The 13,493-nt window shown below is 38.1% G+C and overlaps 1 protein-coding gene across 1 annotated transcript in view; it reads left to right on the top strand.

Moving 5' to 3' along the window:
- Nucleotides 1-13,493, top strand: part of LOC136877165 (uncharacterized) — a 753,414-nt gene that overhangs the window by 667,983 nt on the left and 71,938 nt on the right. The window contains exons 12-14 of the mRNA XM_067150977.2: nt 5,949-6,129; nt 11,012-11,257; nt 12,046-12,293. Coding sequence (XP_067007078.2) covers nt 5,949-6,129; nt 11,012-11,257; nt 12,046-12,293 — 675 coding nt within the window. The remainder of the gene's footprint in view (nt 1-5,948; nt 6,130-11,011; nt 11,258-12,045; nt 12,294-13,493) is intronic.

Genomic DNA, 13,493 nt, shown 5'->3' with positions numbered 1-13,493 from the left:
GTAAACGAACCTTCATGGGCTCTGCTTTGCTATTCTATTTCATTTTATTTCGTAGATTTCGTTTCCTTCCGTACATATCTTGTTATTTGATTGGTTATATACATATTTAGTACAGTGTGTGACTTCATTAGTGTTGAAGTATGGCAAAATTTGTTGGAAGAAGAAATTGATGGATCACGAGAATGAACCAGCAGATTCAGAGTCGGATTCTTCGCATCAAATATCAGAAAGTGAAAGTGATGACGAGCCTGCCGTACCGCAACCTAAGGTCACGCCTCCAAGTGTTGCATGCTGACACATTTTCCCTAATATTTTCAAGAATATACCTCTCAGATTGAGGAGACCTTTGCTAGTGCATTATGGATAAATTATTGGCAAGCTATATATATCTCAGTTTGTTTGTGACATTTGAGTTTTGTGTAGCCTACATATGGTCAAAAGTTTTATTATTATTATTATTATTATTATTATTATTTTGTTATTAGGAATTACACTTTTTAACAGACTGTACATTTTTCTAGTGAAAGCATTTATGCAATTTCGTGTCACCATGACAATTCTTAGTGTATTAACTACATAGATATATAAAACCATGCAAACAACAGCAACAACCTATAGAATTCACATAAAGTCTAGAGCAACGGCGGCCACCAAAGCAATATATGATACTGCTATGAAACTATTTGATGCGAAAATTGCGCCAATTGCCACACATGGACTGGATATTCTATGGCATAAACTGGGTCTGGCAGAGCTGAAGACGATTGAAGCAGTTAAGTTGCGCTTTTGAAAGGTGCACTGGGAATATCAAAATACACAAAATCAAGGCTTGCATATGACCTTGCAAAGGAAACCTTCTTCATCGAGGACCTCCGAATGAAGTGAGGGCTTCCATCCACAGACGCTTGGAAAAAATTACTGCAGGACAGAGCGAAGAAGAGGGAAGAAATCTGGCTCGATTTTTACTCAACGGAGGCGATGACGAATAGAACATGGACAAGGACTAATCATGACATGCAACATTTCGTTAACTTGATGGGGTCCATGGGTATGACCATAAGCTGTGCAACGCTGAGTACTTCCATGACCCTGACGAAACCTGTGTTTGCAAGCTGTGCAGTGAGCATTGCAGTCGATATCACGTAATCCATTATCCATTGTTAACTTCTGTAATGGTGAGAGGTGACAGTACATATGACAAACTTTGTTTATACCATACACAATTTGTGTTCTGTATCTCTATTAATTATGATGACTAATAAAGAGTTTATTATTATTATTATTATTATTATTATTATTATTATTATTATTATTATTATTATTATTATTATTTCTATAAAACTTTGTTTATTTTGTATCTTGCGGATATTTTGTATTTTATTTAGACAAGTAAAAGCTGCCACCACATTGCCAGGTCTAGGGTTAAAATTCTGGCCTCCAGTGTAATTGCTGTCGTGCACACTGGAACAACTTGTCTCCTCTTTCTGCTCCGACATGTTGTCGTGTTCATCCTCCTATGTGTTTCTTTTCATGTTTACTTGATTTGTCACCTGTTTGTTCATTTCTGTTACTTGTAGACCAAGTGAAGATGTTTAGTTCATCAGTCTAATGACTAAAATAGTAAATGATAAAATAGTGTCAAAGAATGAAGAAGAAGAAGAGGAAGAAGAAGAAGAAGAAGAAGAAGAAGAAGGAGAAGAAGAAGCATTGTACCGGGAATACACATACATCAAGTATTTCTCACAGTAATTATAAGTTAGATGCGAGGGGAGTGAACAACTCACTTTGGTTCGCCTCAGGGCTTGTTGGTTAGTCTACCCGCCACAGCAACAGCCATTACAAGCCGGATCATGGTCAAGTCTAAATTGCGTCATACACTCTAGAACTGTCCATAGCAGAAAAAATTGAAAACTTCTGTTATAATTATCATAGCAAAATAAAAACTACACACCATCTCAAACGTTTCCTGGCCCGATTTTAAGAAAATCCCTCCAAGGAAACAGAAGTTATTGAACTTTAAAGTAATCGGGTCATGAAGATGACGTGTGGCTTGGACAGGTATAAAAGGCCTTGCTTCGGCCAGATAATTAGTATTAGCAACGGGTGGTCCATATCAGCTCGACCTGTCATGAGATATGGCGATATTCTGTTCAAAGTACTTAAACTCTGCACGAGTGACTACGGAAATATGAGTGCGATGGAACTACAAATCGTAAGTGTGAAAGCGAACTTGGAAATATTCCACATGTTTGAATTATTACAGACTGGATATAAACCATCGAATGTTTCAAATGTAATGGGAAATTTTTCGACTCAAACTTTGAACATTTCATTTGCTTTAGTGCATAATTAACTTTGTGGATTTTTACTTCGAGTGTCCGAATTGTAATAGACATTTCTCAAACGAAACATTAAATATTTCTCATACTCCTAGTGAATAATTAACTTTAACTTTTGCTCTTTCGAGAATTACAAATGTAATAGACGTTTTTCAATGAAACTTCAGAGTATCTCACATCATTTAGTGATCGCATAACTTTGCAAATATTGCTCGAGAACAGTGACAGAATAGACAAGTGTCTTAGAAACATTTATTATGGGTTCACGAACTTTGAAGGCACAACAGCCTTGCTTAACTTATGAATATTACTCGAGTGACTTTAATATTTTTTGAGTGACTTAAAGAATTTCTGTAGAGTTAGAACTGTGATCAAACAATGCGAATAAACTCATATAACTCAACTAAGCAGTGAAATGAAGTGAAATAGCGTATGGCTTTTTTTTAGTGCCAGGAGTGTCTGAGGACAAGTTTGCCTTGCCAGATGCAGGTCTTTTGATTTGACTCCCGTAGGCGACCTGCGCAACGTGACGAGGATGACATGACGAAGACGACGCATACACCCAGCCCTCGTGCCAGCGAAATTGACCAATTAAGGTTAAAATTCCTGACCCTGCCGGGAATCGAACCCGGGAACCCTGGGACCAAAGGCCAGCACACTAACCATTTAATCATGGAGCCGGACAACTAAGCAGTGCTTGTGTGGAAAGATAAAGTTTTGTGTTCTGTAGTTATTTTCTGTTGCAAACATCCATTTCCAGAACTTTCCAGACTTTATTCTTTACTTAAAGGGGATAAGCATACACCAACAATTACTGTCATTTCATGTAAATTAGCCCCTCAACTGAACTATAACACAGTGCTGACAGATACCAAGCATACACTCGTGCGAAGTGACCCTGCTGCTGGAACGTCCAAAACACCTGACCGACGAGGGTTTGTGGCTGTGGTTCTATGGGGAATGCAGTCTACGTAGGATTATGGTTCCATGGTAGATGACGGCGCCTTAAAACCCAACTATCTGGCCTTGAAGACATCATATATAAACTGTAAACAAGGTGAAATGAATATTTTTGCCGTAAACATTTTCTTTTGCTGAAATTTCAATAAATTCAGTTGACAAGAAACTCTCCCTGGTGTGAAAATGGGAAACCACGGAATACCATCACCAGGGCTGCCGACAGTGAGATTCGAATCCACTATCTCCCGGACGCAAGCTCAAGCTGCGAGCTCCTAACCACACGGCCAAATCGGCCCGTCGTACTGATTGTTGGCGGGAAGTAGGTGGGAGTTAGATAACTTTCTTCTTTAGCGTGCCATTCCTCTGGTTCATAAATTTTCTGATACTACTGGTACATAACACACTGGTTCATCAAAGCATTCACGCTATTCAATCCCTACTCTGAGGCACTGATTGGAATGAGCAGTGTGCACATATCATAGATTGGCACCGCAGTACTGTTCGTTAAAAGTGAGAAAATGTGCGGTTTTTCATTTGATCGAGTAGTTTATATGATAACATTGCTTTTAATCGCTACTTTCCTACTGACGATTTTGTAATGACCTATGTTGACTTCAGTTAGGAAAACCACAAAGTCAGTCTTTCGGAAAATCCCATTGCGAAGCACGGGTACATCATGATGATGAGGATTTCCTTCCAGCGAGCCGGGTGTGACATGCCTCCACTGCATCCCATGTTACTCCTCTCGTCCAATAGGGCTTCTTGCGGGCATGTCGAGTCGGGTGCAATCTCCTTACATATTCCTGTCGCTGCTGATGTTTTGTAGAGCTATTTCACATACTGAGTGGAGAGGAACCATATTTCCCCTACCCAGCTACAACTGCATAATGGGAAATGATGATGATGATGATGATATATATTTCATATACAGATATGCATATTTGCATATATTTGTGATTAGTGCGTATATATGGATTTATTGTGCATCTTTCCAACTTTTATTGTGCATATTTTAACATGTTTCACAAGCAGTCTTCAATGAAATATGAAGTAATTAATGCTGTGAACTCTTTAGGCAATGATACAGTTCAAAGGGAAATGGCACTTATCAGGACACATTTCCAAATCATACCTGAATCAATCAAGAAGCTAGAAACACGTGGATTCCGCATTGGTGATTCGCTGGACATTATGGACATTATGGGATTGTAAATAAAGGGTACAGATCTCTGCAGATGGTTATGAGGGTGTTTAAGGGTTATAGTAACCATGTAAAGGAGAGGGCATATAAGTCTGTGGTAAGACCCCAGATAGAGTATGGGACCGTCATCAGGATTACTTGATACAAGAACAGGAAAAAAATCCAAAGAAAAGCAGCTTAATTTGTTCTAGGTGATTTCTGACAAAAGAGTAGCATTACAAAAATGTTGCAAAGTTTAGGGTGGGAAGACTGAGGAGAAAGGAGATGAGCTGCTCGACTGAGGATCTACCAGAATGTTTAACACCTGTCCTGTCACACCCGTAGATGTAGAGAGATCGTTCTCCGCATTGAAGCTAGTTTTAACAGACAAACACCACAGATTTAAACCAGACTCTTGCAGTGTACTGCAGAGCAAATTATGGACAGGAAAAGTAGTGTGTTCAGTGTAAACGGGAGAAGAATATGTATTTCTTCACGTTCATGTTTTTTTTAAAAACACGTTTTTCTTCAATCAATCAATCAATCAATCAATCAATCAATCAATCAATCAGTCAATCAATCAATCAATCAATCAAAACTGATCTGCATTTAGGGCAGTCGCCCAGGTGGCAGATTCCCTATCTGTTGCTTTCCTAGCCTTTTCCTAAATGATTTCAAAGAAATTGGAAATTTATTGAACATCTCCCTTGGTAAGTTATTCCAATCCCTAACTCCCCTTCCTACAAATGAATATTTGCCCCAATTTGTCCTCTTGAATTCCAACTTTATCTTCGTATTGTGATCTTTCCTACTTTTATAAACGCTATTCAAACTTATTCATCTACTAATGTCATTCCACGCCATCTCTCCGCTGACAGCCTGGAACATACCACTTAGTCGAGCAGCTCTTCTTCTTTCTCTCAATTCTTCCCAACCCAAACATTGCAACATTTTTGTAACGCTACTCTTTTGTCGGAAATCACCCAGAACAAATCGAGCTGCTTTTCTTTGGATTTTTTCCAGTTCTTGAATCAGGTAATCCTGGTGAGGATCCCATACCAGAAACCTTATTAATGATTTTTTATTATGTGTAATAATTAACACACCGTGACTTATCTAGGAGACGTGTGCATATTGTTTTAACAGTGAACACTGGCACGTCTCGCGGATTGTTTGTACTGGTGGAACACCCGCAGCTCTAAGTAGTGTGATTTCTTGTTTTTCATTCAGGTGTATATTCATGATCATACATGAGTTTAGTAAAGGAATGTTAAGTTTGCATTTCGTACAAGACTGTAACAGTATGAAAATAAATTCATATTTCACCACTTTTTGCAACATAGTTGCATACAGCATATAAATGCAATGTCTCTTTCTATCAGAGTTAAGTAAGGCTCCCTGTCAACAGATAGTATGACCAGTTGTACCACAATTACCAATTCTCCTAATGTATATTTCCCTGTCCACAGACCTGTGTATGTAGCTTTGCTGAAAAAAATGGGTTGGAAACGCGTAGCAGCACTGACAGAAGATGGACAGAAGTACACCGAGTACATCTCGCACTTACAAGATTCTCTGCATGCTGAAGGCATCGCTTTTGTTCATAACAGGAAGTTTCCAAGGGATAGGGAGAGAGATGCAATGCGGAAGGTAAGTATAAAAAGGCTGTTGAGTATTCTCCTTATAGCTCTGTTATTTTACAAATATGTTTCTCGTCATAGTGTTAAGTTCTTTTTCCGGATGGACCAGGTATGTGCAGTATGCTGATGTTTCAAATGTATTTCAGGAGACTGACGTACTCCTACTCTCCCCACTACTGCTATCGTATCTCCTGTGTAGGCAAAATGTTGCTATCATTTTGTACAAATGTAAGTCAATACGGAACAAAAAATGAAATTTCAGGAGGAAATGATTGAAGAGGTAGAAAATCTAGGAGTGCTTATAAGCAAAAGAGGGGGATGGGAGGATCAAATTAAGAAGCGCTCTCAGTTGTTAAGTACTCGGGTATAAAGTGTAGGATGGTGTTGGGGTCTACAGGAAGGAAGAGACATGCTAAATCATATTATTTGTAAATTTAATAAGAGTGTAATCCAACTCCCGCAGTATACAGCAAATGCTGGAGCGATAGTAATGTGTCGGGAGTGTATAGAAGTTGAATGTGTGATGGGGGTACTTAACTATTGGATGTGATTAAAGAGAGGGGAACGGGGTACAGTGTTACTATCGGCTTACCAGCAACAGGCAGGTGTGTTGGGAGCTGGTTGGCGAAGTTTAGGTAAGGGATACATATGACATGGGGTTTGGAATAAAAGGGGTAGCAGAAGTCGCAGAATGATTTTAATTAGGGTCAAGGATATACAACGGCAATGACAGATGGAGGAATGAGCATCTCTAAGTATATTTAATAAGGTGAGCCAAGTATTGCTAATGTGGACAGCACTGTGAGAGAAAGTTTACTGTGGTGATATCGTGTGGAGAAGTGAATGAAGACCCGCACTTGTTAGGACTATGTAAAGAAACAGAAAAAGTCAGATTGAAACTTTTGAGTGTAAGGCAGCATAAAGTTATTGGGTGGGTGATTAAAGAATGAATTAGGATAGGGAATCTGAATTGGTATTTAAGTGCTGTATGTGTTAAAAAGTAAAAGAAGTGGGCTAATGAGACAATTGGACATGCAATTAAACAAGCAGGACAGTGCGTGTAATATTTTGGGTACCTAGGTAGTAAGTTAAAAGTAAAGCTGAATGAAGACATGAGACTCAGCAGATTAAAGAAATTAAAAGGGCGAATCAGCAAGACTTAGTACAGTACGGTGAGGTTGATAGGAGCAGGCAGCCTTGTCGAGAAACAATGAAACATGATACTAGGACAAGGGTTGCGTGGCCAGTGAGTATGGAATGAAAGCAGATTAAAACTTGCTGATTCAACCAGGATTGGAGAGGTACCTTTTTATTCTTTGTTTTGTGTTGCTGTGTTACCATTATTCTGTTTTGTGTTCAGTATTGTTTTGTTTTTGCTGTGTTGCCATTGTTTTTCTTCTTTTCTTGTTGCTTGGAATTTTTCCCAGTTTTGCTTGGTTTTTAACCCTTAGCGGACGACTGTCGGGAAATCATTTCCCGACATCCCAGTTTTTTGTTCTGGACGTATGTCGGGATATATCCGCTGGCTGTTTCCGCGATAAAGATGTACGTCTGTGGAGCAATTATACGTGCTGCTGCTATCTATAGTTATTGTATAGAAACTTTAGGAATGTCACAGCCTTCTAGATGCGTAAAAACTTTGTTTTACGAGTTTTACAAGTGAATAAAGAACGAGCTGTTGTTTACATTAGTCAGCGGCGCGCAGACGGTAGTGCTACTTCGTCTGATATAGCTCGTTTCTTACGTGAAATTGACAGCAGTGATGACGAATTATGAGTTATGGTCAGTGAGTTGGATGTTTCTGAGAGCGATGATGACAATTCTAGAGAAATGGAAGTAGTTGAAAGCAATAATGAAAGCGATACAAATAGTAGTGAACCAGAACTTTGTACAGAAACCACACATTTTTATTAGTGGTTTCTCACCTCCCATAGGTAAGAAACCGTTTACTCTCATTGAATTGTTTACACTATTTGTTACGGAAGAATTTGTACAACAAATTGTTGATGAGACTAATTGCTGTGCAGGAGAAAAAACACAAATGAATGCTTCAAGAAGTATCACATAGAGAAGAAATATAAGTAGAAAAGGGGCAAACTGTCTTTCAACTACATGTTTATTGCTTATAGTGAGTATCTAGAGTGATAAATTAATTCATAATGTTGTGAGTCAGACTTTGTATTTTCATTATACCTTCATTGTAAATATGCAGCTTTTTAAAGAAAAAAATACGACTAGTGCAGGACTACACAAGAAAAAAATTTGTCCGCTAAGGGTTAAATTGTTTCTATTTTTCTCTGTTGAGATCGATTAGGTTAGAAAACTGTAAAATCTGGAGAAAAATAAATGTTACTTACTTAGTTAAGAAGAAAGAAATTTGTTTGTTGTAATAATTTCTACCAGACTCGAAGAACACAGGTACCTGTCACACTGCGAACTAAGACCTGAAAATGCTAGCTGTAGCTAAGTATTCCTGCAAAACAAATCACAACATTTTATTTGATAAAAGGAAGATCTTAGTGGCTGTGCTGTGAAATGCTAAAAGAAAAGTGCAAGAGGGTATAAAAATTAAGAAACGCCTGAATAACAAGAATTTAAAGGAAGGCTACAAAATCAGTAATTCTTGAATGCCTATCATACATAAATTACCAGTGTATGTGGGTCAGACCATGAAGGCATAGGATGAACCCCTAAGTTACATAACGGCACTAGAAATTCGCACCTGAGTATCGAGCGAGGTATATTCCATGTGTTTCAAAGATCCCGCCGAGGCTTTCGGGAACCAGGAGGAGGAGAGACTGTGTAAGGCAGTGATCAAGTTCATAGTTGATTTTATCTGCGTGGAGAGACTGATTATCTTGGCGTTGAATACGGGTACAACAGTCACCATGATAAAGAATACTTTCTATCAAGATTTAACCTGAACTTCAAGGAATTTCCCCCAGTCATCCTATTTTAAATTTAAGTCTATCGTTGTCCACAAGTTGTCTAGAGTACACACTAAAAATTGTACCAACTTTTCGAGCATTCTAAAGAAAGAAGATCTCTTACGCACACAGATTTTATTACAAGTTTGAACATTGACTTGTTGAGTGTTTTAACTCAATATTAGGAATATTTTATCTCGTCATCATCTTAAGTGCTTCTATTTCATATGTGCCCATTTTTGTATCTTTATACACGTTTTTTAGCTGAAGATGCTCCAAATCAGAGGAATGAAACGTGTGCTTTTTTAGTCATGTAACTAGACTTTAGTTGAAATATGTTTGTAGATGCATAAAGCAGTTGTAAAAAGCAAGTAAGTATTGAAAGGTGGGATCCTTCCTTCAACCAAAAGCTTAGTTGAGTTATATTCTATTGTATTTTCATAAAAAGTGAGAAACTGTAATTTTCAGTCCATTTCAGCAGAAAGAAGAGACAGATGAGCATATTTTGAAAAGCCACAGAATTAATTGCTCGGTCTTGAGCACAATAACTGTAGTGCAGTGAGTTAGCATGATTTGTTTTTTAATTAATTTTGTGTAATCTAATCTACATTAAATGCATCAAGAAATAATTTTTCTTAAATACCGACATCCAAAACACAGTGGTGATAAACCAAGATTTTCATTTCCATTCCACGATAATGATGTATACACTATGCGATCAAAAGTGTTCAGAGGACACACCTCAGTACAAGTAAACTCGAGGCATGATATCAGGACCATCGCTCCTGCTATAAGAAGCATTTGAGGACTTCATGTTATTCAGTGCTATGAGATGCCTGTAAAGTGGGTGGAAAAGGAGCTTAGTGACTTTGTATGCAGAATGTTTATTGATTCCCTTATTAGTAAACAGTTCTCAGTTTTCCCATAGGAACTGTTGGGGACATGGTTCTGAAGTGGAAACAGGAAGGGCGCAACCACAACAAAACTACGGCCTGCCAACGTCAAACATTAAAGAATTTGGTACCGAAGACTTGCATGACATATTAATTCCACAGTGTCGTTAATTGTGCATCAAGAGTTACGAGGACTGGGATTGGAGGCTCAGGCGTCTGCCCACAAACGGCATATTTCACCAGGGAACGTCTTTCACAATGTAAAGGGTGCTGGCACTGGTCTGTCGACGAGTGGAGACACATGATTTAGATAATGAATCTTGCTATACCATGGCAGTTGGATGGTGAAGTGAAGTGAATGATGATGCATGGTAGCCATTACAGTGCCCACAGTTAAATATGGCAGAGGTGGGGATGTTTTTCACGCAAGAGATTTGGTCCTCTCATAATACTACATAGCACTTTATTTTGACCAGCTGCTTGTAGAAGAAAGTGTGTGTTCCATCATGATAATGCTATGTGCCATAAAGTGGGGTCCATTTTTGAGTGGTTTGTGGACGATGCAGCTCAGGAATAGACCGGCCAGCCCAGAAAACCGTGGCTTTGCTCCGGTCCCGAACAGTCCACATCATGAAGAATTTTCTGCAGACATTCCAACACCTGGTAGACAGAGTTTGAGTGGTTAGGACCCTGTACTACCTGCAGTATATCAAGAAACACTTCGAGAGCATTTTCTGTTTTAGATTTCCAGGTACTTGTGTACATATTTGGTTTTAAAAAATGTTTAATCTGAGTTTCTTCATCAAACTTCATTGAAATCAATGATCTCGCATTTCTTCTGTATCTTTTTTCTGCCTGCAGACTTTTATTCCTTCCTTTCACTTCCCTGGGATCTCCTCGTTTTTTTTTACAAAACTATTCTGGGTGCTGTCTATTGCTACTGCACCCCAGCTGCCTTTAACAAATCCTTTGCTACCTTTTTTTTTTTCATCAGCCATAATCCTGTATTGTTTTAAATCCCTAGATACAATAGTAGCAATTAAATAATTCTCAGCGGTGTTTTCCTGTACAGTATTTGGAAGACATGAAGAAAATCAACGCTCGAATTATCATCGGTGATGTTTACGATCAAGCCGCACGGGATGTCATGTGCCAAGCGTATAAATTGGAGATGACCGCTAAGCAGGGGTATGTATGGTTCCTCCCCCTGTGGTTGTCTCCTGACTGGTACAACACTACACGTTACGTGATGCCTGGAAATGGCACTGCTGGCCACAAAAACGAGGATATCAACTGTACCACAGCTGAAATGATAGAGGTATGCATACATTTAATGAACTGAAATCTGGACTTGCACGATCATCAAGTCTCATGACTAGATGTTCTGATTGTTAGCATTTTGTAGTGTTTATACATTGTCTAGTGTTTCGAAAAACATAGAATTTGAGTTAATTCTGATAAACTGGTTACGTCTTTCGATAGTACTAATGTGAAATTGTAATAGCATTTGCACAGAACTGACAGTCATGCAATTGTACATTTATTTAAAACTGTTTTATGGCAAAACATAACATAGAAAAATAAAAGAACAAATTTAAATCAATGAAAAATCAGAATAATAACAAGAAAATATACAAAATTAACTACGTTATGTCCATGAATCAGTGATACCATTGAATAAAACGTACTTGAATGTTTTGTTCTGTCATTATTGTTTTTCTGTCATCTATAATTAAGTGATATTTACTGAAATATTATTCAGCGTCTACAACCTTCGTAGGACCCCAATTACATGGCAGAGCTGCTTGGGCTTTCTGTGGATATCTGAGCTAAACAGCCAGTAGCATTTTCCAGAATACTATTCTTAAACAACAATAAAAGTTTTGCATTTGAATATAAATTTTGTATTTTTTCTCTTATTCAGAACAAATTAAAGAGCAATTTACAAGTCATAAAAGATGAATACAAAAGAACAAGCTTTTATAAACATTTTGTGCAATATCATTGTTACGCTACTTATTGCTTGCTCTTTTCTAGATGCCAATATATTTCATGCTTTTGTGATATTACTGGCAAAGAAATTTCTGTTTTTTTCTCCTCGTACAGGCTATCAACGGGCACCTGGCAATGACGCATGCGTTCTTTGCCCCTGATGATCACGTAATGCAAGAAAATATCAGAGTGAAGGAATGGAAAGAAAAATACAGAAATGTGTGTCATTCAACGAATACGACAGAGTCAAACTATGCAGGATACGCTTATGATGCTGTGTGGACTTATGCCTTTGCGTTAGACCAACTGTCCAGAGAGAATGAAACATACCTTACGGATCTGCATTCCGATATCACCACCAAGTACGTAGTGAGAAGCATTTTAATTTCAGAATAGTTTGTATTTACTTATGAAATCAAAGGAATATCTTTTAAATGTGCAAGTTTTACTACAATATCTATATTAGAGTTTGTCTGTACACCACAGAATTTTGCCGCAATCTTTGTTTTTATTTCTTACTAGCTGATGTACCCGTGCATCGCCACGGGATTGTGGTTTTCCTAACTGAAGTCAACATAGGTCATCAGAGAAACACCAGTAGGAATGTAACAATTACAAGCAATGCTATTATATAAAATACTCGATCAAATGAAAAACCGCACGTTTTCTCACTTTTAACGAACAGTATTAAACCATTCTCCCTTAGCATGTTTCTTTAATTCAGTTAATTCGTGTTGCTAATGCAATGTTTTGATATGCATATGAGTTCTGTACTTATCTACTTCCAGCACTGTTCATAATGTGTACCAAAGATCGTTCGTGTTACGAGACAACGGTGTTTCATCATCTTAGAGTCTTATCTTTGTTTTGTTGACATGAGACTTATTAACAATGAAGCCCATACGGACTGTGTTTAAAATGCTTATTTGAGATATTTAAAACCTGTTCTTACTACTTTCTTTTGGTAAGATGAGTATAAATACTACAGGTATGTTGGTCTTAGTTTGTCTTTGTTTTAAACCTTGATTTTAAGAATTTTTTGAGCACTTTGTACTCGGTCATTGAGAACTGATGAATGTGTCCCTTTCCGCTTCGCTCCGTGAAACGATCTGTGTGGGTGCGTATGATTGCTTTATGGTCATGATATCTTGGTAACCTGGGTCTCCTACTGATTACATATTTCTTGCACTGCGGTTATTACACCTCGCCATCAAAGATTGTACGTTCTTCGAGTGGGCTAGAAGTTTCCATTTGGGTCGTTCGAAGCGCGGACCTGATGGGTTTTTGGTACGTGATTCTCTCTGATTTCCCGACGTGTAATGTTTGAGCAGTGTGCACGCTACTACTTGATGTATGTGAGACCTAACTGTGTGACAAGATGAGTCATTTTATTTGAATTTGTGTTTGCCTTTCAACTCGAGCGGCCGCTCGCATCATTACTTCCCGACACCGACATAGTGTGAGTTGGTGATTGGGCGAAGTGAAAAGATGACCATTCGGTTACTTTTATTTTCATTTTAATCCTTGTTCTGTACCTTATCTTTGTTTGCGGTACAACTTTA

Source organism: Anabrus simplex, chromosome 7 (assembly GCF_040414725.1).
Source record: "Anabrus simplex isolate iqAnaSimp1 chromosome 7, ASM4041472v1, whole genome shotgun sequence".
Classification (NCBI taxonomy): Eukaryota; Metazoa; Arthropoda; class Insecta; order Orthoptera; family Tettigoniidae; genus Anabrus; species Anabrus simplex.
This window is presented reverse-complemented; position numbering and strand designations above follow the sequence as displayed.